The 27,400-nt window shown below is 39.0% G+C and overlaps 1 protein-coding gene across 4 annotated transcripts; it reads left to right on the top strand.

The window, feature by feature from the left end:
* LOC128511909 (myotubularin-related protein 3) lies at positions 1 to 27,326 on the top strand. Of its 4 annotated transcripts, none has more exons than XM_053484958.1 (19): positions 1 to 179; positions 10,357 to 10,461; positions 10,566 to 10,628; positions 10,721 to 10,837; positions 11,099 to 11,181; positions 12,457 to 12,620; positions 12,848 to 12,944; positions 13,792 to 13,905; positions 13,999 to 14,171; positions 14,254 to 14,388; positions 14,750 to 14,861; positions 15,872 to 16,067; positions 16,719 to 16,904; positions 17,095 to 17,265; positions 18,275 to 18,420; positions 19,873 to 20,764; positions 22,041 to 22,151; positions 25,333 to 25,421; positions 26,719 to 27,326. In XM_053484958.1, the coding sequence occupies exons 2-19, from the start codon at positions 10,459 to 10,461 to the stop codon at positions 26,897 to 26,899; spliced, it is 3,033 nt and encodes a 1,010-aa protein (XP_053340933.1). In that variant the 5' UTR covers positions 1 to 179; positions 10,357 to 10,458; the 3' UTR covers positions 26,900 to 27,326. The 4 variants fall into 4 exon arrangements, with proteins under 4 accessions (XP_053340933.1, XP_053340930.1, XP_053340931.1 ...); XM_053484955.1 differs by having other exon boundaries at positions 12,457 to 12,626; XM_053484956.1 differs by lacking the exon at positions 1 to 179 and adding an exon at positions 2,503 to 3,571 and having other exon boundaries at positions 12,457 to 12,626.
* Positions 27,327 to 27,400: the final 74 nt, after the last annotated feature.

Genomic DNA, 27,400 nt, shown 5'->3' with positions numbered 1-27,400 from the left:
GTTTTGACGTAATGACATCACGTCCCGACTCCGCAGCAGTCAAAAGAGAGTTAGTTGAGCGATGGCTGTTTAGAGAGAGATTCCTTCCCGAGAGCAAGCTGTGGATTTGGTTTGTTTTTCGAATATACAGTCGAAAGGAGCGGACAGAGTGAATTGTAATTGAAAAGGACGTAATTAAGGTGAGTGTGAGCGAGCAGGCTGTGTGTATACATGTAAGGCCGCGTCGGCCTGTTTGACGGGGTTCCGCCCTCATGTGAACCACAACAAAAATACACGGGCTGCGACTCTAAACCCGCTACACTACTGTACTCGAACTGAACACAGTGCAGGGTCTTTAAACACACACACATAGAGACACACTACTGAGTGTGTGCTAGCCTGTGTATGTGTGTTTTAACACTGGGCTAAGCCTGACAGCCGGCGCTCATTGCAGTGTTTTTAGCATTGTTAGCTTAGCTGCAGGGTTAAAATAACAGGTAGGCAGAAATGAAGAATGTATCCAGTGTGTGTGTGTGTGTGTGTGTCAACCTTGTGTGGTGTGCGCGCGCGAAGAGACTTTGTTTCAATGTCTTAAAGCGGTGCCTTAGCGTCAGCTAGCGATGCAGACCACAACAAGCCTGTCAAGGACGCGCGCGCACACACGCACACACGTATATATATACACACACACACATATACACGTACGCAAAGTGCCAAACAAACCCGGGTGTTTTTTTTTTTTTTTTTATCACATGAGCCACATTTTACACGACGTTACTAGTTTATCAGTAGTTGCAGCTTCTGCCCATGGGCGTGGCAATAGGGCTGGCACAGAGGGGCATGTTCTGTCTTTCTTTCTGAAACGCTAATGTCATCCCTTTAAAAAAAATCCTCTTTAACTAGGATTACCAGTTTGGACGTGTTTCATGCTCATTTATTGCTAGCTTCAATAGCTAGCAGTTTGTACTCCGGTTACGTCACATTGTCGCGTTGTTTGGTACCTACCACAGTGGAGTTTAAAAGGAAATAATAATAATTAACAGTTATAATTTGTATTTGACAAGCGTGAGATTTTCCAGCAAACTCCCTTAAAAAAAGGTCGGAGGAGAAGAACGTTATTTCAGTTAAAAATTCATCAATGTGGTATGACTTTTCAGATTTAAATTCCCAGAATGCATTGCAGCTCTACAGTGTGGTTGTGTTGTTACACCAGATGTATAAACGTGATGATGTTAACAGAAGTTTTGGTATTCAAGTAAGTAGTCTATAAGTATTTGGTAACCAGCAAGTAGTCTAATTATATTTGAAGTAATGCAGGAAAATTTACCAATTTTAGTAAATAATCACTAACAGGCAGCGCAGCAGCTTAGTGTTTAGTGCTTTTGCTTCACACCACCAGGGATGAGGGTTGACATCCCGGCTCCGTAAAGTTTGCATTTTCTTCACATGCTTGGTGAGTTTCTTCCAGGTGTTCAGGTTTTCCTCCCACAGTCCAGAGACGTGGTGCAGGCTGATTGGTTTCCCACTTCCAAATGATTGTGTAAGAGTGCCTGTAGGTTGCAAGAAGGTTCGGGTAACAACAAACAGCCTTACATGCCCTATAACAGTTACCACCGATGTGAAGTCACAGGTCATTGTGGTTTAGCACTATCTGCTTAAATAGGAAAAGACTAACATGTTGATGAAAGACGTTCTTTACTGTTTACTTTGTTGTTCTAAGCCCCGGAGACTCCAGTGTTGAATTTGTAAAAGAAATAAATAAATAAAAAATGCATTGAATTCAAAACGAACCATTAATTTTTTTTTTGACACAAGTCTATATTAAAGGTTTCAGTAATATTTGAAGCACACTACAAATATTGTGAACGAGTCAGCTAGACCATCACCACCAGACAAAATACATTAACAATGCACAAAAATATTTTACCTTAATATACATTTTATAGCTGGGTTCTCTAAAATTCCTAAATAGAAGTTTTGTATAAATGATCATAGGGAGTTCCTGGGGGAGAGTACCTGTACAAAATGATTGTTTTTAGGCAGATTTCACAGAATTAGAAAAAAAGTCCCAGTATAAAATAAACTATAAATATAAAGATAAGATGAACAATGTTCAGTATGTTTTAAATGATATAAAACAATGTTCAGTAATTTTTTGGTGTCAAACAGAGTGTAAGGGTTAGAATAAGATGTCGGCTTTTTTTGTCAAAATTTCAATACACGGATTTGTGCTAAATATTAAGGGTAATATTCAACTTGTTAAAGTTATAGATTGATCTTGAATCTTATTCACCTCCAAGAGGTTGAGTCTGTGACTGCTGTCTGTGACAAGAAATGTAACCCAAAATAACGGATATTTTGGCACTCCTCCTTTCTGCCAGCTCATCTCTAAAAAAAAAAAAAAAAAAAAAAAAAAAAACACTGGAAATTACAGTTTTGCTGTATAGTTATGTCATTACATGACATTCTTTAGTTCTTTACTTTTATTGTTTAACAGGAAAATTAAGGTACGCATGACAAATAATTGAATTATCATATTTGATATTTCAGACTGTGGCGGTACAGTCAAATGATTAATCCTATTAATAAAAAACATTTTGTTTATTGATAAAATAAGACAAGAATATTTATGTACAGAAGTGGTGAAAAGGCAGGTATTCAGATCAGCTTAAAAGCATTTGCACCACAACACATCGCTTGTTATTAATGAACCATGCAGAAATGGTTGTCCAAGTCAGATACATTTATTAGTGGTTTTCAGAGTGCATACTAATCCGGATGTAGATTTGTATCTTTAATAAGCACGTCAGAGGCGCCTAGAGTAACAAAAAAAAAAACTCCTTACTTCCAATGACACCAGAAAGTGAGATGAAGAATCATTACTGTATGTTATTTAATCAAACATGAATGAGTGTGTCGAAAGCATGGGCAGTATGAGCATTATGATTACAGCACCCTTTTCTGTAGGTGCAAATTTATCTGGAGTATCCTGGCAAGATCACCACTTGTGCAAGGGTAGGACTTGGGCGTAATAAACTTTAGCGCATCTGTGTGGTATCGTCCACGGTGGCATATGATGATGTGTCACAAGTGCTGGAGTAGAGCGTGAGGATGAATCAGGTAAAAGGAAGGATTTAGAACTGGCATTGTGCTGTGCAGCAGGAGTACACGTCCAACACGTACATCAGGAAGGAGAGAAAGAGACAGGATTAGCATATTATTAGTGTCTTCTGATCATACAGTGGATCAAAAGGAATTACGTTGTGTTTAGCCGGGACTCTAGCTACAACAACATGACTTCTAACTAAAACAAACTGGAAATAGCCTGTGTGAAAGTGATTATTTTATCTTTTATTGTTTTTTTTGTTTTTTTTACACAATAAGAAAAGGCAAACTGCTGTGTAGCTTTGAACTAGATGTTTTGTCCCCCCCCCAGATAGGTTGGGTTTTTCCTACAGTGGCCTCCAGAGTTAAATCATGTGACCACAAGGACAAATCTAGGGTGCCAGAGAAGATGATTTGCTCGCTCATGTGCTGCCTTCATAACCTTACAGTGCAACCACACTAGCAGAGGTGGAAGGTAACTGAAAAGGTAACTTACTTCATTACTGTACTTTAGTACGTTTTCACATATCCGTACTTTCCCTTATAGTCATTTTATTAGCGGATAATTTTTACTTTTACTCTGCGACGAAAATGCACTTACAAACGGGAAGCAGAGAGAGAGAGAGAGAGAGAGAGATGGAGAAAGTGTGTGTGTGTGAGAGAGAGAGAATTTTTTATAAACTAAGAAAAAGGATACTGTAAGCTAATGCAATTCTAGTACGTTTGATACTTAAATAAAGTTTTAGGTACTTCTGTACTTTTACTCGGTACACAAATAAACAGAGGACTTCTATTTTTACTTGAGTTATATTTGCCTTATGTAATCTCTTACAAAAATACAGGTTTTGTGTACTTTGCCTACCTCTGTACGTTTCCAAGCAATTAAGCGACGAAAACATGACAGTAAATAAACATAAAGCGATTAAATCTAAACTTAAATAATTGGTTAGTTCCAGTGATGGGACGTTTGGATCATTTTAGTGAGTTCTTTGAATCTCGTTCATTAAAATGAACAAATCTTTTTTTTTGAGTCATTTTGTTCAATTCATTCTTTTGGTCAAAAATAAATAAAAATGTTACATTTTAAATAAACAGACCCCCAACACGTCTACATACACAAATTTTAGCTATAGTTCTAATGGGAGTCGCGTGTCAAAAGAACGGCCGAAAAGACTAATTAAATGAACCACTCATTTCTGTTCCTTGTATATTTTGATACTGCGGTTTTGCTGATGCTTTGTGCATGCATGCCCAGTAGAAAATGAATTAATCGCTCTTGAATTACTCGTTCTTCTGATTCCTGTTAAAGAAAGATTCGTTCATGAGCGACTCATCACTACTTAGTTCCCATTTACAAAAAAATATGTTGATTTAAAAACTTAAACCCTTAGTTTTGTTTAATCCTGCTTGTCAAGTCTGTATAGAGGCACAGATTCGTTAGTGAGTAGTGTACAACTAGAACTTGCTTTGTTAAGCCTAGCGTGTACCATGTACAGTAACTTAGAGAACTAATTTCTTACTAATTAGTTGTGGTTTAATTCCTGTTTAACCAGAAGTGAGAAAAAATCTTTAAGAAAACCTTTGATTTGTTTGTCAAAGTGCATTTTGTTTTTGGCAGCGTTTAAATTTTTAAACTGCAACTGATGGTTAATTATCATCCAGGCCAGACTTTTATCACACTTTAGCACTAACGCTAGAGTCATATGATCCTTTTGGTTAAAGCCCTCCTCTGTATTACGGGCACTCACACACTAAACCGTCTGCCTCTCGGGACGGAGGTTTACAAATCAACAATCCGCTATCTGTGTTCGTAATTGCAGCAGCCATTTATTATTTTTTTCCTGGAGGGGAACATTACAAGGTGAGGCTTGTTTTTAAAGTCCTCTCACAGCACATCTGTTTTGTGTGATTGTAGTATCAAGGTGTTTCGTTTTACGACAGTAAACGCTTGGGCACTTTCCATCTAAACCGAGCGTCCTTCGTGATCGTGCAACGTCTTGAAGGTGTTTGAATGCTGAGGAGTGGAAGATGGAGTTTCTTTTTTAGCGGAAGTCTAGGTTCAAAGGTTAAACACAGACTGGTGTTTGAGGTCATGGTGGTTCAGTCAGGCAGAGTTTGAGGCAGCAGAAATTTCTGCTGGTCTGTTGTGCATTATTAGTGCTAATCAAAGTAGTGGAAGGACACAGACTTGTCTGATCGGTTGTTCGGTGCACAAAAACGAGCTAAAGAACACTCAACAAGGCAACTTCTGCTTTAGGTAGCTCTCATTTTTGTAGTGTTGTAGCTTCAGGGAATGTTTTTAAGTAGTATGCTAATCTGTGGCTACTTCTCGTTTCTTTCATTTCACTGCCTTCTTTGCTTTCCTCTTTTCTAAGAATGCAATGAATAAAAAACAAGGAAGCGGGAAATCGAAGACAGTGGATTTGATATGTTTTGCAGAGATGGGATGAAACCAGAGAACGCAGAGAAAACTTGGACACGGGTGATGCGTTGTCTCTGTAGGAATCAGGACCCTTAAGTCACTGCACCATCATTTTAGCCTGTCCAAAAGTTTACTACGACTCCTTATAGGTACATACATTGGGGCACATTCATTTCAGCACATAATTATTTGTCCTGTTTGGTTCTTATTAATTTAATATCTGTAATTTTTGTATTAGTAATAGTTCTTATCATTCTTCCTCTAAAGTAAAAGATTTTTAAGTACGAAGCTTCGTTCTGATCTTAATCTAGAAGCTTTAAACTTTCTCATTTTAATTGTTCTGTGTGTCAATCCAGTTCTGTGTGTCAATCCAGTGTTTTATATGCATCGATTTTATTTATGGACAGGCTGCTACCGTATACCATATATTATTTTCCTTTTAAAAAAAAACCCAATTTAATTTAAAATGGGTGCAATTTTATTTACTTGTAGAAATGTATGCTGCTTCAAATCATACTGTTCCATTCAGCGTCCTCTTTTATGATCATGCAACTTAACCTATCTTTTGTTGATCGATTTATTGAATCAACAGGTCAGTTTTATTACATTTCAGCAATCACTTTATTATACGTTCCCAAGGTACAATACTATAAAAATTAAAACTGGATCTACTTTAGAGTAGTCAATGTGCAGCTTGTATAGCAGTACAGATTTACTGACCTCTGACAAAAACTCAACATGCAGACTTTATTGTCTAAATACTTGGCAACGAAAATGAGTGCACCCTTGGTAAACATGTCAAAACCCCCCAAAGTGTCCAAAATTTTGTGTGAGCACCATCGTTATCTAGCACGGCCTTAATCCCCTTGGGCCTGGAATTCACCAGAGCTGCACATGTTGTTGCTGGGATCTTCTTCCACTCCTCCATAATGAAATCACAGAGCTGCTGGATGTGAGACACATGGAGCTTCAGCTTAAGGACGCCCCATAGGTGCTCAATCGGGTTCAGGTCTGGAGACGTACTCGGCCACTGACAAACACATGAACATGATGAATAGGTCATGTGACCAAGATTCATTTCTATAGCTTGTCCTTTGAGAAGATGTACAAAAATGTTTGCTAAAATCAGAGGGGTGTACTCACTTTTGTAAATAGGTATAAATACGCGATCATGAGCACCATGATGTTGGGACCAAAGGCCAGCCTGTCTGGTCCCACAGAAAACCTAATGAAGCGCTGAGGGCTGATTTTTAAAAAAGGCTCCAGAACCCCCAGTGCATCACAGCCTGCCATGTAAGGGGGCTTAGCAAGATAAAGACTTGTTGATCTGGCGCCCAAATTCCTCAGATCCCAATCCGACTGAGACCATAATCCTCAGCACCCAAAGGATCCGCAATAATGTCCCACTGCCAGAGAGGTCTTGTGGAGTCGTGTCCCAAGGGGACAGAGCTGCTCTAGTCACCCAATATTGGGCTTAATGTTTTTGGGATTTAATGTTATTGCTGATCAGTGTATTTGATTAAGGGAAAGAATCTATTCTGTATCATTTTGTCTCACGCTACTTGTTCATCTGAAGCACTCTAGATGCCTCCTAGATTTCCCCTTTATTCCTCAATGCATTTAAAGAATGGAAATCTCTTTAAACATGGTGGAGTGTAAATATCAGTCAACATTGGATGGCCGAACACTGTTACAGAAACATTGGTTTGGGACTGTGAACAGGTTCTTGTCAGATTTCTGCAGCTCCCCCAGTGGGAACGGTTGTGCTTTCCTGGCCGTGTGTGTATGTACGCGAGTGTATATGCAAGGTCTACTACATGTGCGTGTCAGATGTTGAGATTATTTCCTCTGGAACTCACCTGGTATCTTGCATCAGATCAGATAACACGCAGCCCCAGCAGGTCTGCTCCGGGGTCAGTCGTTTCCCACTGCAGCGCCGCAGCAAAACACCTGGGTCGAGTCTCTCATATTTTTTTTTTTAAGACTAAGACAAGATGTATGAAGTGATTATCGAGTGGACACACCGCAAGGGTGGGAATTTCTCTTCAGCTTCTGTATTTTATTTATACATTTTTCTTTTTTAAGTCTGCTTGGGATAATTGGACTCCAGGATGTAGTTTTGTATAAAGTGCTTGAGGCTGCCTTGCCTTCATTTGTATGGAGGAAGATTAGGCAAACTGGAGCGTGGGAACACTGACATAACTTTGGAAGCTCTCAAAGATGAAATCTTCTAATATGCACAAATCATGAAATCATTACATAGAGAGAGAGAGAGAAAGATAAAGCTCCAGTGTGGTGCCAAGTCCCATGGTTTTTTTGACCACTAAAAGCGCGTCAATGTGGAATAAGAGAAAGTGAATGAGTATATGATCGTTATACTGAAAGACCTTGTTATTTCAGTAATACTAAAGACCTGGTGTTAATTTTGCTGTTTTTGCTTAGAATTTCTACATACATTATTCCTTATTCCATTGCTGTGACAGCGCTTGCGTTTTCCTTTTTATCTGCTCAAAAGTTCAACAGTTAAATGTTTTCAAACAATTTTTTTGCCTTCAGTTAATAAGGGTGTGAGCTATTTTCATAGATTATTTCTTATCACGAACAAGTGTTATCATAAAAATAGTATAATGATTTTTTTTTTTTTTAAGAGGATGTTAATCAACTACAAATAAAAACCTCTGCTGGCTTTGGAGATTATTAACGAGGGGAATCATAGGTAGAAATTTGATGGGTATGAATAATAAAAAAAAAACTTATGCCATTGTGAATTATTATTTTATTATTATTTTTTTTTAATCTATAGCACTCAAGCTTGTTGCTACAAGATTTGTCTTGAGCAGCTATATTTCTTACAGATTTTAAAGCATCAAAAACCTTTAAAGGTTTCTAATAAACACTGAAATGTTTTATAACATTGTTTAATGTCTAGTAAGTGGCGGTGATGCACCAAGCACCCATAAACCCATAAAAAAAAAAAAGTTATGTCATGATGTGATAATCATTCAAAACTAAGTATTTCGCAAGTACTTTACAAAAGATTGTATTGGAATCAGTTTGCATTTTTTGTTTTGGTGTATTTTAATGGAATTCATAAATTTTAAGCCTTTTAAGGTTGTCAGTTTATACACACACATATATAAATTCAAATTATATTATATATATAGTATTTTTAAATAAAAATAGTATTTTTTAAATCTTTAATAGGGCAACAGTAAGAAATAGAGATGGGTGGGGGAATGTGATTGTTACATATCGTAATTCTGTGGGGGAATTCATGTATCGCCACTTTCCAAAATGGATTAATAAAAATGTCTATAAAAGTTAATAGAGGTTGCAACATGTTGCAGTTTCTTTATAATTCTGCCGGTGCCGCAGTCCAAACTGTTCACGCAGCACAGCATCCCGTGCAGTAAGTCTATTTAGAATTTTAACAAAATCTAAAAGAAAAAAACAAACGGAATATTTATTAAACAGAATCGCAAAACAAATCAAATTGACATTTGGGTATCAGGATCATATCGTATCGTGTGCCCCGCTGGTGATTTCCCTATCTAGTAACAAAAAAAAAAAAAAAAAACACAGTTAACCATACAGTCTTTGGACTGTGTTGTACAAATTCAAAACATTGTGTATTATTTTTGTATAACAGTAAATATTGAAATGTTTTCCACAGTGATTTGCTAGTGATGACCGTTTAACGTTTATTAACGAATGAAGCTTGTTTGATGGTTTATGTTTACGTTTTTTTAAACGTCTATACAAGACTAGTTTTTTTTCCTCTCCCCTTCATCATTACGCTATAACGGCGAGTGACTCCCTTTGCTTCATTCAATGGGATACTATACCAAATCAATGAGGGAGCAAAAAAAAAAAAGCACAGCTGTTCACTTTACAGAGAATTCAGAAAGCTTAAACTCTTTGGCCTGAACACTTTTGCTGTATCCTGTTCAGCATTGTACTTACTGCTCCGTTTATCGAGGGAATGTCGGGTTAAGGGAGCTTCCCTCAGCTCAACACCACTCCTCCTTTCCGATGTACTCTGTGATATCAACAACACACTCATCACTTCCTCCATGCATTACCTTGGATTCCTGTTTGCTGCTACTTTGAAAAATTCACACTGCAGAAATACAATGTTTTTAATATTACCTGAAACATCACAAAATGTCCATAACTGAATAAAAAAATGAATAAATGTGTATTTCTAGTGTAAATATATATGCAGGTTTAAAAAATCCGTTTATTTAAGTTAAATTATAATTATGATATAATGATTAATATTATTTTGGCTTTGATGATGATAATGAATGCTTCTTGAAATCAATGCCATGTCTCGTGCGAGCTCCAGTGACCAATGGGTAATTACTTTTTTTAAGAGATAACTTGTTCCCTTGACCGTTCCAGTTTCACTCCCTACAGTTAGGAATGTTACTAAACAAGCCTGAATACACAGTACAGTCCGTTGCGCAGAGAACTACTAGCTGATCGGAATGCCGCCTTTCATTCCCATGCTGGGAAACCTTACACACTGCCCTGAGACTTGCTACAAAGCCCTGACACCTGAGACTTCTTCCATAAATGTTACATAAACGCCACGGAACAAAACAGCTTCACCACAAGTCATACAAGTCCCTGTGTACAAGTCATATAACCTATGCGAAAGATCCCGTTAATAGAACTCCATCATTAAGTGTGAAATGCTGTTAAATAAAGTTAATCCGTACCTCTGGCCAATCAGACTTGTGAATTGTAATTATAAATATTGATTATATAGCTTAGTACTGATGATTAATGTTCTTGCTCGGTTATGTATCTGTTTAGTGATCATGATTTGTTTTCATGTGTGCCAGTGTTCAGAAACCGTCCAAAACTTGAGATCCAGCAGAGAGAGAGACAGACGGAGAGAGATAGAGGAACCCCCTTCCCTAAACCCCTCCTCCCTCACAGGGGCCATGGTGAGTGTGTACTCCAAACTTAAACTCGATAAAGATGATGTATAATTAAGTATAAATTGTAAAGAAAAAACGTTCTTTATCTTACATACGTGTGTGCGTTTCAGGGAGAAGAGGAGCAGCCCAGTCCGGAGGCTGGGAGTCCAGACATGGAAAAGGAACATCTGCAGGCAAGAAAACTCCTGTTAGCGGTTATGTTATGCGTATGTTTATCTGTCTGAACTTTTTGTTTAAATCATTTGACGGGGGCGTGTGTGTGTAGGTCCCGTTCCCGGTGTTGCACGGGGAGTGTGTGGAGTTTGTGGAAAAGACGGACGAGGTTGTCATCGCTTTATCTAGCTACCGCCTTCACATCAAGTTCAAAGACAACATTGTAAACGTGAGTCTCTCTTTCAAAACCCTTTGTTCTGTGCTGTCATTCTTGTCCCAGTGCGCCGCACAGCACAATGCATGTACAAAAGGCCGAGCATGTTTTTGAAAAGCCCTGAAGCGGAGCACACAGCAACACAATTCACCAGACAGGTCTGTCTTTATAAAAGCCTCCAGTAATCCAGATCCCCTTCGCTCAGTGACACTACGTTAGTTTGTCCTGCCATCTATGTTACATTTTATTCACGTTCCTCTGTTGTCTCTCACTCAGGTCCCTCTGCAACTCATCGAAAGTGTCGAGTGTCGGGATTTGACTCAGCTTCACCTCATCTGCAAGGACTGCAAGGTTATCAGGTGTGTATTAGGGATGTATCTTCTGCCATCTGGTTATAATATTTCTAACAATATTCAATTGGCCTAGCTTCCCTTAAGTCCCTTTAACAGCAGACTGGAATGCTTTCATTTCAATCAAAGAAATCTTGTTCCACTAGAAATCGTACTTGCTCTCGTGTTAACCCGTGTGTAACTACGAATTTATCAAGATCATGCTAAAAAATCATGCTATATTTGGCGGCGGATACTCCTAATCTAAACGGCACAATCGGCCAGGTTTCAGGCTGTAGACTACAACTATCGATCCGGAATTCTTCTGCACCAAATGTGTATGAGTAAAAAATCAAATGATGGTTGAACCAATACAACATTTACTAAGACAATTCGCAAGAAACACGTGCTTCAATCTTGCGTATTACACTCATAGTTCAGGTATCAAAGTACAGGTTTACTGTAGGTTGGATGTCGAGACGTGCTGTCTCCTAAAAAAAAAAAAAATTTTTAAATACGTAAAACAAAACCCAAGTGCGAGTTTTCGCTCTTTGTCATATGATTGTTAAACTTGACGTGCTGTCCTGCAATGGAATATAAGTAGATTTTTAAATATGAAATTGACAACTTTTCTTTAGATTGTGTTCAAAGCAGTGGGTGTATAATAGGTCTTAATCAGGGGTCGGCAACCTTAAACACTCAGCTGTTTGGACCTGTTTTTCCACAGAAAGAAAATAAGGATAGCACTGCATATATTGTTTTTTTTTGGGGGGGGGGGCGTTATGCAATAAAAACCATAGTGTGTTGCATTTATGAAATTATAAACTGCTACAGAGAAAATTAGATCTTATTTCTGAATGCAACAAAAACATTTCAAACTTCAAAAACAAAAGCTGGGTTGAAGGTTACTTTTAAATAAAATACTCAATGTCTATTTAAGTCCTCAAAAATCTATCATTGCTCGTACTGGAGCGTGCAGTCAGGCAACCTAAATTATAAAAAAGGACTATTTGTATAATTCGCGTGTCTGGCGGACGTCGCACATCGGCGGTTATGACATATTTTGAGTGAAAAAGGTTTTATTTCAATGTTACAAGATTACCATAATCTTTAAAATTAGAATTGCATTCAAAAAACTAACAAAATAAAATAAATTAAAACTTAGGTAATGCATTCATGGAATTGTTTGGTCCTAGTTAAGCTCTACCCACAAATTATCTGGATGTTTGAATACATTTCCCATTCAGTGACACCTCTAAAGGTCATGTGTGGAATTAACCCAAGTGCCTTGATGTCGGTCCTCAGGTGTGAGTTCAGCTCCTCAGAGCAGACTCAGGACTGGCTGCGACGGCTCACTACGGTCCTCCGCCCTTCCACTCGCCTCGACGAGATCTTCGCCTTCGCCTTCCACACCTGCAGTGCCAGCGTACCAGCTGAGAGAGACCTGCATGATGAAATTTGCCACCCTGGTACAGGTTACAAAACACCTCAGCTCTCACACACACATGGTTGCATAATTACAGAGATTTTCAGGACTTTAGACTGATTTCTCTCACTTTGAGTCATTAAGAGGAAATCCTGCTAGGGAATTAGTGCGCTGTTGAAAGAGTCTAGACCGGATTGAAAGTGTTAATTTGTAAAGTTGGTGCATTGAGGTTTTGTTTATTTATTTGTGTGTTTTTTTTTTTTCCTGTAGGAGAACACTTGGGTAACCGTTTTAAGTATGAAGCGTGCAGGATGGGCTTTGACACCTACAGTGCCTGGAGAATCTCTGACATTAACAACAATTACAGGTGACTCTTTATCTGTGACATGTTATTATTTTGAAGTTGAATTTTTGTTGAACCAGTAAAGTGGTTTGTATAAAGAGAAAGATCATTGCACAAAATGTCATCATATTAGTACAAAGGATTTTTTTTTGTCATTTATTACAATGCCAGACATTGTTATGGCAAAATTAACTGCTGTAAATTTACTTTAGGATTATACCAGATCTGTAATGGCTACCCAGCTGTAGCAGCAGTGAGACTCTAATGTTACACTGCCACATACAGGGCAAACTTTAGTTGTAGCATTTCATATAAACCACAGAAGACAATATTTGTCTCATCTTGTTGAGAAATCCCAAAAAGAGGATCACGGTTTTATAATAAATCTAACATTTTAAAAGATACTTCCTTTCTCAAGCAAAGTAAGTATATAGGATGAAGATATAGTATATGGTGGGATTTATTGGGATTATTTATTTTATTGGAAAAAAGGTCAACTGCAAGAAAATGATTATTATTTTTTTAAAACTGGAAATTCTTGCATGATTACTGATGTTTGAAAACAATACTTTGACACTTTACCCATCAGGTTTAGGGAGCATTTTTAAAATGAATTATGATAGGCAAATAAAAAAACAAATGTGGCGTGTTAAACGTTCAAGTTTGAATATGTAAATATCAACCAGAATAGTATTCGAACAGTGACATCATACCAAAGCTCTATGAGAAACACGATAGGCAAAAATAAACATATGGTTTTAAACCCTATGTGAATATTAACACACCGTTACAGAAGGCATTAATGGATCTGCGCAAAGAATAGATTTATAATTTGTGTTATGTTTTTCTTTAAATGTGTTTCTCTCCTCAGACTTTGCGCCGGTTACCCTGAGAAGCTTGTGGTGCCGAGCTGGGTCACAGACACGGAGCTGGAAAACGTGGCGGCATTCCGAACCTGGAAGAGAATTCCAGCTGTTGTTTATAGGTGTGTATTGCCGTTTTAGAATCCTTTTTTTTATTTTTATTTTTTAATCATCACAGGACAGATGACTTTCACACCCGTGTTGTTCTGCCTTAGACATCAGAGCACAGGTGCTGTGATCGGTCGGTGTGGGCAGCCCGAGGTGAGCTGGTGGGGCTGGCGGAATGCAGACGATGAGAACTTGGTGCAGTCCATCGCTAAAGCCTGCGCCATGGACCCTGCAGCTGTTAAACATCTGCGCAATGGCTCCTGCGTCCACAATGACTCAGGTGAGTGGTAGAGCTGCTTTATGTGTATTTTAAATCTGTTTTACAGAATGATGATTGGTTGATGTTTAACTCTGGTTATCAGATTCTGACATAAACAATGGCAATGAGGAAGTGGACCAGAATACCCCGCCTCCTCAGAGGCTCCTGATAATGGATGCCAGGTCATACGCTGCTGCCGTGGCCAATCGGGCCAAAGGAGGTGGCTGTGAATGCCCAGGTACGTACACAAACTTTCATTTATCGTTATTACTACCATATCTGTCTGAGACAGTTCACTGACTGCCATATGATAGGAGAAAGGCATTATGATCGTGGACTATGTAGTGCACATTTATAGGAAACCTTTTGGGTTCAACATATGGTCTGACGAACACCATTACCATAGAATGTTAAAAAAAAATAGTTTTTGATTTTTTCTTTAATGTTAATAAAGCTAAGGATTACATGCCAGATTTAAAAATAATGTTTGAAACATTTGTTCAGTTCAAGGACTTACTTTACACACTTTCAGAATATTCTGTACATCCTTAGGATGTATGAATCAGATGTTATGTAAATAATTAAATTCTGTCCTGCAGAGTACTATCCAAACTGTGAGGTGATGTTCATGGGCATGGCGAACATCCATTCCATTAGAAGGAGTTTCCAGTGCCTGCGGGCTCTCTGTGCACAAGTACCTGACCCTGCCAAGTGAGCATACCATATACATTCCTATAACTTTCAATCAGAACATGAAGATACTGGCTACACGATTATATATGCACACTCTAAAGCAAGAAATGACCATAGGAATGATTTTAGGCACACAAATTTTAGACAGGCAATGCTTACATTTCAAATACAGTTATGTCCTATTATTATTGTTGTTGTTGTTACTTTTTTGAAGTAACAAAAATTCCACACTGTCCTCTACAAGTATTCAAGTTTTTTCACATTTTGGTTTCTAGACAAAACCATAATAGAGAGGCGAGGTTGAGGTGGTTTGAACACGTTCAGAGAAGAGACTATGAATATCAATAGAAGGACGCTGAGGTTGCCAGGCAGGAGGTTTAGAGAAAGACCAAAGAGAAGATTAATAAATGCAGTGAGCGAGGACATGAAGTTAGTGTGAGAAAAGAGAGTGCAGAGGATAGGGTTAGATGGAGGCAGATGATAAGAGAACCCTCGGCTGAAAGAGAACAACCGAAAGACAAAGAAGAATCGAAGTGGCTGTAAAAGTCTATACATGTCGCAAGATTATTTTCAAATGTTCTTGCGCAAGTGTATTGCTGTAAAATTAGTTGCTGTCGTGTAAGTCATATAAATAGTTAAATGAAACCAGAGTCACATAATTAGTTAAACAGACTCGCCCTGTGCGAAATCAGTGTCACATGATCAAAATATAAATACACATGTTTCTTGTAGGTTGTAGGATTGGAGTAAATGCCCAAACTAACAACATCAGCAGGAGCTATGCATGAATCTAAATGGAAAGAATATGGTGTAACTGTTTCTCTGCATAAATAATGTCATCCACCTGAAGTCAGTAACCAGACTGGAGTCAGAGAAACAGCTAGGTTTAGATTTGTTACTTAAATCTCAGTTCCAGTTTGTGACACTACAGAATGTGGAAATGTGTCCCTCAGTTGGGTAAATACTTGCACAACCCACAGTATGTGTAATTTATCTTCTGTTTCCGACCCTACTCCTCTGTCTCTTAGTTGGCTGTCTGCCCTAGAAGGCACTAAATGGCTGCAGCATCTGTCTCTGCTGCTGAAGGCGTCCCTGTTAGTGGTGAACGCCGTGGATCGGGACAGCAGGCCCGTCCTGGTGCACTGTTCTGATGGCTGGGACCGCACACCACAAATAGTGGCTCTGTCAAAAATGCTGCTCGATCCCTACTACAGAACCATAGAGGTGAGGGGACACACACACGGAAATCCTAACATGATCCTACTCACTTCTCATTTTTTTTTTTTTTTTTTTTTTTGTGCTGTTTTGTTCTTTTTAATCATATGATTAATGAGAAGCATATCTATCAACCAGCACACATATAAATGAACCCTTGTGACCTTGTAAAGAGATAAGCCTTTAAGAGCCTTTGGGCGCGTGCAAGAATTTCTGGCATGCTTTTCATTCATGGTGTGATGTAACATGCTCTGATGTCTTTTCTTGCCCAGCTCTATGGTATTTTATTATTATTATAATTATAATTTATTAATTTTTTTTGCTTCATTTAAGTTCAGTGCCTTAATAAACCACCAAAGATGATGTATTTAATCCAATGCTTATGTTTTAATGATCGAGAAATTACTTAGCATCTCTATATCTAAAAATGCTGAGCTTCTATGAATATATTATATGAAAATCCCCTTAGTCCCTCCTACACTGACAGCTAGCTGGCTTAATCTGCTGGCAGTTAGACACTGGTAGAGGAGAGGTATTTCAGTATCTGATTCTCAATCAATCATCTATGAGGAGTTGCCCATTTAAAAGATGGAAATGTATTTCCACCTTTTAGAGTTGAAATCCATTTTTACACAAACTCCGTGACTTTCATCTCTGCAGGGTTTCCAGGTTTTGGTGGAAACGGAATGGCTGGATTTCGGTCATAAGTTTGCTGACCGCTGTGGACACGGGGAAAACTCGGGGGACGTGAACGAGCGCTGTCCTGTCTTCCTGCAGTGGCTGGACTGTGTACACCAGCTGCAGAGGCAGTTTCCCTGCTCTTTTCAGTTCAATGAGGCCTTTCTGGTAAAAGATGCCACCCACTGGTCTAATAATACACTGCAGCAGACATGTCTTTCATGAGCAATTAATTGTCTGAATGTATGCGAAATGATGCTTAATTGCAAATTATGACGTTTAAATGAACTGGAAGTAGCAGCGTTGTTTTTAGGATTTTTTTCTTTTTTAAGCACCAACTATGACTGTGTGTTCACAGGTGAAGCTGGTGCAGCACACCTACTCGTGTCTGTTCGGGACATTCCTGTGCAACAGCTCGAAGGAGCGAGAGGAGAGGGGCGTACTAGAGAACACCTGCTCCGTCTGGTCTCTGCTTCAGCCAGCTAACAGAACCTTCCACAACATCCTGTACTCGCCTCACTCGGAGACGGTACCGTGTCTGTTCTGCGTTTATACCCGCTTTGCTGCGTGCGCGTAGGTGTCTAGGTCTAGACACCTGTATAAGATTTTAAGTAGCACTCAGCAAATGTTATAGTGAAGCTAATAAAAGCATTGCTTTAGGGCCGTTTTGGTTTCTGTGTTGCATCTAATGTTTAAATCAGTGGCATAATAATCCCTGTGATCAAAAGTAGGTCGAAACCTGCTAAAAAATTTATTATTATTTTTTTTATTTTGTTACAATTCTAAACAAAATTGTAACAAAATTTGCTCCTACTACACAGGATGCTGTGCTGCCCCTGTGAATAGTTTACAAGGTAGGGTTATAGAGAACAACAACATTATAGAACCTCAATCTGCAATAACATATAGAAATAGAAAAAAAAAAAAATCTTAATTTTTGTGTGAATCGCCACACAAAATGTAACAATAAATATTTTTGGCCATCACCACTGTAAAGACTCAGGTTCTTTTGTTAATCATTTTAAGTCTTATTTCTAGCGATGACAGCTTGGACACCCTGTGATTGTTGCTTCATTAAAAATGTAAATGAGTGCCACACCTACACAGCGCAAGGACTGTGGTGTGTTCTTACTATCGTGACGATATGTTTATTTCTTTTTCTTCATGTTTATATACTGTATAATTATCTGCTAAAAACAACTATTAAGCATTTAAAAGGCAGGAAAAAGTTCTCTTTAGAGAGCATGAGTTGAGGGCATTCCTTCACACTGCTGCTTATACAACATTCTAGACCGAGCATGCTAAGTGCCCTAAATCTGGCACATTAATAACTTTTGAACAGTAGAAATTAAACTCAAGGTGCAGCCTAAAAATTGTCCTTTTATACAAACAGACCAGATGTAGTGTACTGCATATCCCATTTGGTGTGTTTATACACTCTATAGTCTATTTTGGTTATGGTTTCTGTTTTAAAAAATTCAAAGGAGAGTCCTGTCCCTCTAACTCATAGATATCTTGTCTGTCTGGTCTACTGACAGGTGCTCCACCCGGTGTGCCACGTGAGGAACCTAATGCTGTGGAGTGCTGTCTACCTGCCTAACTCCGCCCCCTCTTTGCTTTGTGAGGAGTCATGTGCTTCTTATTCTACTGCCTCAGCCTCACCCGAGGACACGCCTCCTGGCAGGTAAATGCACCAGTAACTTAGCAACCTCTATTGTGGTGGTGCATGAGGGCATTTTACTTTTGTGTGCTTTTGGCAATCATTATCTTTAAAGGTCAACGCATAACCCCAGATGCATTTGGAAGTTTTTTGACGCCTGTTAACGCAGCAGTTGTGTAACTAGTGTTTTAATACAGAAAAGATCTACATGCCTTGCCCCCTCCTCTTTCCATGTCTGTTTTTTTATTTTATTTTATTTTTTACGTTGTATAATGACCTGTGTTGTAAATACAGCTGGCCAGACATCAACTTTTTTTATTGCTTGTTTTACTGATGCTGGGATTAGTTACATTAGAAACTTTGTTGTTCCAGTCTTTTAGACAGGACATGTGTGGTGTGGATTAGACAGGAGGTCACCAGTGCGATGTCCCCATGGTGTTTCAAGGCACTTGCTAGTTCCTTTTTTGTTGTTGTGTTTTTTTTTTTTTTTTTTTAATCCCTTGTTTATGCACGTCAGATGAATGAAGCAGTAGGCCATGTTCAGATTGTTGGTTCTTGAGTTTTATACTGTACAGGTAGTCCCCGACTTATGAACATTTAAGTTACGGTCGCGAACAGTCCACGGTTTTACTTCCGGTTCAATTACGGAAGTAGCTCACGTGAATTATACAAAAAATAGACACTGCAGTGTACCAGATACCTAAATTTACAATTATATACAATATTTTTAATGTGTTTGTGAATGTATAAAATGTCTAAAGTCTGGTATATGTATGTGTGTATGTTGGGATGCGAGAAAAATTAGTCATCCTCAACAATTTCAATAAATCAGTCCGGAAGCACAACGATAGAAAACGCTCGTCCTGTAAAGCTCTCCTGATGGTAAATAATCCTCATTTTGGAAAATCCTCAACAAAACAGATTTCACAGGCCAAGTGGAAAACAGCTGATAGAATGGCATCTGGGGTTCCACTCACGTTTTAAAGGCGCAGAGACATTTCACTGTCAAATGAATTGGTATGCTTTAAATTGTATATTCGTGTCAATGACGTATAAGACTAACTTTGTCAGGCTTGAGAACAGGAACGGAATTCGTTCGTAACTCTTGGAGACAAGAAGCCACAAGAATTAGCTTAGGAACATCATTGCATGTTAACTCCCATTAGAAAAAAAATGCCCATCCGAAAATACCACCATGTCCTTCTGCGAGTACAGTTAGTCTACAAACATAGTGATTATTTGTGCTAATTATTACCGAATTGTCACAGTTGGACACGAAGTTTATTCATCTGTAGCCAAACATGTCATTCGTTCATGTCATTTCAGAACATTCAATATCAAAACATTCATTCATCTTGATTAAAAACAATAATAAGTTTTTATCAAAAGTCATCATATCCTCCCCTCCCCCCTTTCATATCTGACCGGTAACACTCTTCTATAAATGACCTCAACAGATCTGTTCCCTTCCTACAGACTGCCAAAAACTCGTTCCTATGACCACCTGCTGAGGGCTTGTGAGGGAATGAATCTGCTGGCCTCGAACCGCCGCTGCAGTGACCCTAACCTCAATGAGACGTGGCAGGAGCACCTTCGATCAGAGGCACGAACGGCAGAGACCGAGCCTGAGGAGAACCACGAGCAAGCAGCCTGTTGTAATACACATCATCCCGAAACGAGCGGATCGGATGAGAGGATTCCAAACGAGGGATTACTCAACGGGAAGGAGCACGCAGACTCTGAAATAGAAAATGGGATTCTTTTAGCAAACCAGGATACCCTTGTTGTTGGCGCACCCTGTCTAGCCGAACTTTCCAACGAGGCACCTGAACAGAACGGTGAGGATTTGGTGCGTGACTCGGTGCTGGACCATTCCACTGGGGAATCCGTAACCTCAATCGTCTCTCCCTCATCCCCCCCCACAGGACCCGTCACTACCAACCAGGAATGTTTATCTCCTAAACGTCTAGCCAGTAACCTGGAACTGCACCTCGCTTCTTCACAAGAAGACTCTACAGAACCATTAAACACACCCAGCTCACTCCACTCACCCTCACACCCTCTGTCTCCGAAGGCGAACACTGACAGCTTCGTGTGTAACAGCGAATTTCCCCGTCTTAACGGCTCCCTCTCACAGAAATCCCTAAGCCGCCAGACATCCACAGCAAGCGCCGGGTCTCTACAGCTGGGCTGTCACGGACGAGCACCGGCTCAGGGAACTCATCTGGGTGAGGACGGGCTCAGTGTGCACAGGGACGCCGTGCAGGTGCGCCTCAGGCAGATGGAGGCGGGACATCAGCTGCAGGTGGAGACGCTAAAAAGGCAGGTGCAGGCACTGTTGAACAAGCTACACGTCAGTGGAGAACTGGTGAGAAAGCAGCATGCGTGCACACACACACTATTCTTTCTATTACGATTCTTAATTCAGTATAAAATGGATTAGAGATGGCACAACACCACATTTATATAAATAAATAAAAAAAAATATATATATATATATAAAATTATTTATTTATTTTTTATTAGCTCTAAATAAATACTCAAATTTACTTTTAACCATCTTTTATTACATGTAATGAAAAAAAAAAAAAATGAAAAAACTTTCTTGTAAGTCAATGTATCCTTAAGTGAATCTAACTGTATCAATAATTATAAGTCTGTTAACAATAGAAATACACATGGGTCAGCCGTAACATTGTGTGCATGTTCTCCCCGTGCTTATAGTGTTTCCTCCAGGTACTCCGGTTTTTCTAACAGTCCAAAGACATGCAGATGCTGTTCCCAAATTGCCCATAGTGTGCGAATGTCTTTGTGCCCTGCAATAGATTGGCACCCTGTCCAGATTGTACAATGCCTCATGCCCCAAGTCTCCTGAGATATGCTTTAGGCCCGGTCACGATACAGGATTAAGTGGTTTAGACGATGAGGTAGAGTGAGATCTTGCTACAGTGATCGGGGGTTCGGCCAGCAAGTAAACAGTTGGCTTCTGAAGTTGAACAGCTGATAGTTAGATGACTGGGTCAGGGCATCTGCAAAACCGATGTGTTTTTAGTATGCAGCGGTTAATAGAGACACAAAGTGGTTTAAGAAAGGATGAATGGAAAACAGGGTCACTGGAACTCAAGTGTGACTGATAAAATTTCTGATAAAGTTAATGCTGACTGTGATGGAACACACAATGCATTACATTATGGGACCGGTACATGGACCTGGTCAGATCAATTAATTTTTTCCTGATGCACCATGTGGATGGCTAGATGTGCGAGTGTCATTAAATGAGGAACAGATTGCTCCAGGATGCACTATGGGGAAGAAGGCAGAATCCAGCAGAGGCCAAGTGATGCTCAGGGTAATGTTCTGCTGAGAATCCATTGGTCTTGGCTCTCACATGGGAGTTACTTTGATACACACTGTACCACCTACCAAAACCTTGCTGCAGACCAAGAACCCCCCCTCTGTTGCTCACAATATTAGTGGAGATGGTTTTAATCTTATTGCTGTTCGTTTATGTGTAGTCATGTGTAGGTTATACAGAGAATCATTGTGTACATTATTACTGATAACATGTTTAATCCTAATAATAGATACAAAACAAAATGTCTGTTAAGGAGCAGACTCAATATAAAGAACAATTTTCCTATCAGACTCCTGTGCCAGACGGAGAGAATAACGTGGAGGCCATGCATCTGTCTCACTGCAGCCCCGAGCTCTTCTCTGAGAGCACCTGGGAAAATGAGGAGCAGCACGACAAACAGGTAAGAAGATAAGAACGAGTGATCTGTAAGAGGAGGATGAGGAGGAGTAGTGGATGATAGCAGGTCTTCATCCAACGCTTCTTACAGGGATGCACCGAAATGAAAATTCTGGGCCGAAAACGAAACCGAAATTTTTGGATGCACTTGGCCGAAAACCAATACCGAAACCGAAAATGGCTTCATTAAAAAACATGTTTAAAATATTTTCTTTTTGTTTGTATTAAAAAAATGTTGCATATTGCAACTTTGCTGTCCTCATCTGAAACTCTGAAGTGCTTCCAAACCGCCGACATACTCCGTGTTTGATGCGTAATGACAGCGCGAACGAGACGGGAGGATGGGAGAGGCGTGGCGATAATTTCGGCTTTTATTTTCGGCGCTTTCTTACGTTTCGGCTGAAACCGATAATGCTATTTCGGCCAAAAATTTTCGGCGGCCGAAATTTCGGTGCATCCCTAGCTTCTTATGTTGTAGGAGTTGTTATTGCTCAACATGATCACTGATGTAGTCGAAAGAACCTGTAGTGCATCAGTTTAATAGCCATGAAAAAAAAAACACACCTAGTGCCCATTTCAACATGGCCATAAAAAGAACAGCGCTGCCTTTCCACATTCGTTTCATGTTCGTTTCATTTCTCCAGAAGTTTATGTTGTCCCCGTCTTCACGTTTCCACACAACGTCCAGAAACCTGCCAGTACGTTGGATTGGCTACTCTAATTTGCCTCTAGCCATGAACAAGTGTGTGAACAAACCCACACAGTAAATTAGCTTTTCCCCCTCTAGCATGTATTCCCACCACTATCTTTGAATCTGCCCCGAACAGAATAAAGCAGTTTTATTTGTTCATTTTTATTGTTCATTTATTCTACTTCAAACAGACCGAGTGAAATTTATATGTCTTGGGTAATGTGATTTAAGCTCCCTAATGTTAACAAGTAATTGAAAAGTAAACACTTCTGTCAGAAGACGAGTTTGTGCAGCTGGATCGAGGATGAGACTAGAGCTTTTCAGAATAAAAATAAAACGTGATGAAATACGTCAGTGAGAAACTACAGCGCATTATTCGGGGCAGGTCTCTGAAATGAAATTAAAAGCTCATATTTCCATTAGTAAGGCAAATACGGATTAATTAATACCTTAATGTACAGTGCCTTGCAAAAATATTCACCCCCCCTCTTTCATTTTACATGTTTTTGTTGCCTTACAACCTGGAAATAAAATGGATTGTTTAAAGGTTGGCATCATTTTATTTACAGAACATTCCTACAACTTTAAAGATGTGATTTAAAAAAAAAAATCTTTTTATTTATTATTGTTTATTTCTATTGTGAAGGAAACAGCAAATAGGCTTGAAAAGCCAAAAATCTGTAGTGTCGGTAATAGTGTCAAATTCATGTTGCAAAGGAGAAGCAAAAAAAAAAAAGTTACGGACACTACAAACATAAAAGGGCATTGAATTGGGCAAATGTTTCCTTTTATCTGATAAAAATATAAATGCGTATGAATATTTACAAAAAAAAAACGCAGAATGGATCGTGAGATACGTAGCATTAGGTATTATGAAAAATTGTTATATGATCCCATCTGAAAATGAACTTTTTTTTACCTAGGTGAAACACTTATTTATATTTTTAGCACTGATAGCATGTTTTGGTTGAATACAATAGAAATATAAATAGAGATGAATGTTCTCTCATAGAAATCTTCAACCTATGAACCATATTAGAAAATAAATCCATATACACTGTCCCACACTAATAATCTGTTTAATTGCGGTGCTCAATGTGGCAGCCAGTAGATGTGTGAAAATGATTCCTCATGCTCCCAGAAGCACTTGATCACAATCTCTCAAAGTCCTGGAATATGGCCGAGCCATCAGTGAAAGAAAAAACATGCATTATGGTAACCTGGTCAGTCAGTACATTCAGGTAGTTTCATTCAAGATTCAATTCAACTTTATTTATAAAACGCTTTTAACAATGGTGATTGTCGCAAAGCACAATAAAATTATGTAAATGTGTCTGAAATGTAAAAAATGTGTATGAATCAAAAAGATCAGATTGTCCATCTAGTGATTGTATCACTAGTGTTGCATACTACCCAACCCAACTACAATAATTGGGTTGGGTACCAAAACCCGATGCCAATATGGCACCGATACAAACAGTATATTACCGGTATGTATAGACTAGAGCTGATTCAGAATGCAGATTTTGGTGCCTCTGTTCGGTGAGACTTAAATACCCAAGTGATCGATTTGAAATATTTGTCTGGTTCTCTAAAATGGACATAAGGAGCATCGTCACTCTCGGTGCATTTGAAAAATTATTTTCTGACTGAGAAAATGCACGTGAACGCAAGTAACTGTAATTACTGCATTTACACGGATGGTGTCATTGCTCGAGTTCTTAAAAGCAAAACTCCGGGGGGAAATGGGACGATCCGTATAAATGCAGTAATTACACAGGCATGTTTAGCTTAGGTTAAATTTAGAATGTTTAGCTTTAGGCATTTTAAGTGTGGCTGTGTTTCACAACAGAGGATTCTGACACGGGGACAACAAATTTTGCAACAATCGTGTGTAAAAAGGGAAAAGAATCGTTGAAATTTAAAGCTGCAACAACTTTATTGGTGTTTAAATTATTGTGGTTGGGTAGTATGCACATTTGTTGTGTTTTGTATTAACTTAGATTTATGTATACTTTAAAATTTTAATATATTGTATAATTTATCATTATGATTTTTTTAAAATAAATTATTTTATGAGGTCACATTAGGGGATTAAACTATATTATATTATACTATATTTAAAAGCCCCAGCCAATTCAAAAATGGAAAAGGGTGTTTTTTTTTTTTTACCATCTGAATGTCTAAAAACTGTGAATTTTACATACAATTTCAATAACTGTATTTGTTCTGAATCGTACATTTGCGAATTGCCATAAGAGGAATAAAACACTACGGGGTGCTCTGTTACCACACCACCACATTTATTTTCATGGACACTTTTAATATGTGTACTGCAGATTCTTGAAAACAATGTTTTTGCAGGCGGATGAGAATTAAAGGATATTTTAGATGATAAACAAAGTTAACTGAAACGACTGACTGGAACATGTCAAACAATTTCTGACAGACATTTGATTAAATTATTTGTTTTGATGTGCTCTTTGTTTTTCAGGTCCCTCGGTGGTATCCCGATCACCTTCCAACACACTGCTACAGATGTGAGAGCAAGTTCTGGCTAGCTGCTAGAAAACAGCAGTGCAGGTAAAGAACAGTGTGCGACCTCACACGAATACGCGTTCTCTGTTTGTCTCTTACACGTGTTACACCTCGAAGCACACTCCTGTTTGCTAATCCCGGCCTTATTAAAGAAAAATGTTTCAGTCTAATCTCTATCCACCACTTGTTTAGAGTATGTGTGATTACCACAGGCATAGATTTGAATGGTCCCCTTTAGTGAGAGAGACAGGGAGAGAGACACGCTTCTAAAACACTGCACACTTACAGTATAATGCTGTTGCTTTTTTTTTTTTTTTAAATATTAAATAATCACGCCATTGTGATGAGACTCCAACATGAACAGTACCCAATTGTTCAAGGGAATTTTAACAATGGCCCTCAGACTTTTTGTTCTCATTTCTTGTCCATGGTAAACACACACGCGCTGCAGTTAATGTGGACAGTGATTAAGTTTTTCTTTAAGCATTCACCTCGAGTGAAGTGTAGTCTCCGACGATGAACAAAAGGTGAGTTCTTCAGTAAGTTCAAGCCTTCTGCTGTCCTCTCAGTCTCTCTCTCTCTTTCTTTCTTTGTGACTTTTCATCCTGTCCTCTGTCTCCTCCCTTTCTCTCCCTACAGTGCCAGAGAACCTGTTGAGGAAGCCTGGTGAGATTCCTCTTCCCCTCTTTTATTCCACGCATGCACTGTGTTTGTTTTTCCATCCGTCTGTCCTTTTCTCTCCTTTCCATTCCTACTCCAAAGCAGAATTTTGTCTCTGTTTCCCACACACACACACACTTACTGGTCATATTTATGGTTCTCATCAACCAGTGATAACAGAGGTGCCAACATAGCTAGAAAGATCATACTGGCAGGGAGAGGGAACAAATTGTGGTTCCAGATACTATACGTAAAGTAGCGTGTGTATACATTTTTACCCTTTCTTGAACTTTTCCACATTTTGTAGTGGAAATTAAATGCACTTAATTGATTATGACCCTCTTGGCTAGCCATGGTCTTATGTTTGATATTTCCTGGAAACTAGTTGGTGGAAACTTAAAGAAAGTGCTACGAGAAGCCGTGCCACTTCAGAGAACGGTTGAGTTTAATTTGCAGCTTTATCCGAATAAAGTTCTTTATCATCATAGCAAAGACACGAAGTCATAAAACTCTAATGCTGGCACCACTGTGTCCACCCATTCGGGGAGTACTTTAAATAAACACATACTTGGCATTAGAACTTAAATTTTTTTAAAAAAAATGTACTTTTACTAGCAACCAAAAACTCCAGCTGTTTAAACAGATTAATATATTCCTTTCCCTCTTACTGTCGCCCCTTTAGGAATTGCGGGAACGTCTTCTGCGCCAGCTGCTGTGACCACAAGGCAACGAGTCAGCAGATGTATGAACCGAACCGTGTGTGCCAGGCCTGTTACGGGCACCTCCGCCCGTCATCCGTGCCCCCCGTGCTGCCTCCTGCTGACCTGGAGCTGGAGAAACCCATCACAGCCAGTTCCAACTGAACCAGAAATACTTTATACGCAGAGCGATGACTCGCTCGTCTTGTAGGAATCTTAACTAAATCAGCTTCACATGAGAAGATTAGATTAGTATAACTTCCAACAGCGAACACACGAAGGTTTAAATCCCCAAACTAAGGCGTCAAAAACATTGATCATTATTTATTATTAATGTTTAGAAGTGGTCGTCTCTCTCTCTTGCGCGCGCCATGTGGATTCTATATTAACGTAAGCTGCGTGACCCCGCCCCTCCCCCCAGGCCTTTTTCTATATGCAGTGCTACATCATATAAAGCCATGTGGAACTCTAGAGAACGACTTATCTGTGTTCATGTGAATAGCAGATGTGTGTGTATATAACGCCATGTACAGTCAAAAAGATCACAGTGTATATGCTGAAATTAAAATCTTTCAATCTGAGTAATGAAGCACTTTTAAAGCCTTTCTGGACTTGTTTTTTTTTTTTTTTTTTTTTGCTGGACTGCTGGATGAACTGAATACACAG

This window comes from Clarias gariepinus, chromosome 24, assembly GCF_024256425.1.
Source record: "Clarias gariepinus isolate MV-2021 ecotype Netherlands chromosome 24, CGAR_prim_01v2, whole genome shotgun sequence".
NCBI classification, from domain to species: domain Eukaryota; kingdom Metazoa; phylum Chordata; class Actinopteri; order Siluriformes; family Clariidae; genus Clarias; species Clarias gariepinus.
The sequence above is the reverse complement of the archived record's forward strand: the minus strand, read 5'-3'. Positions and strand labels throughout refer to the sequence as shown.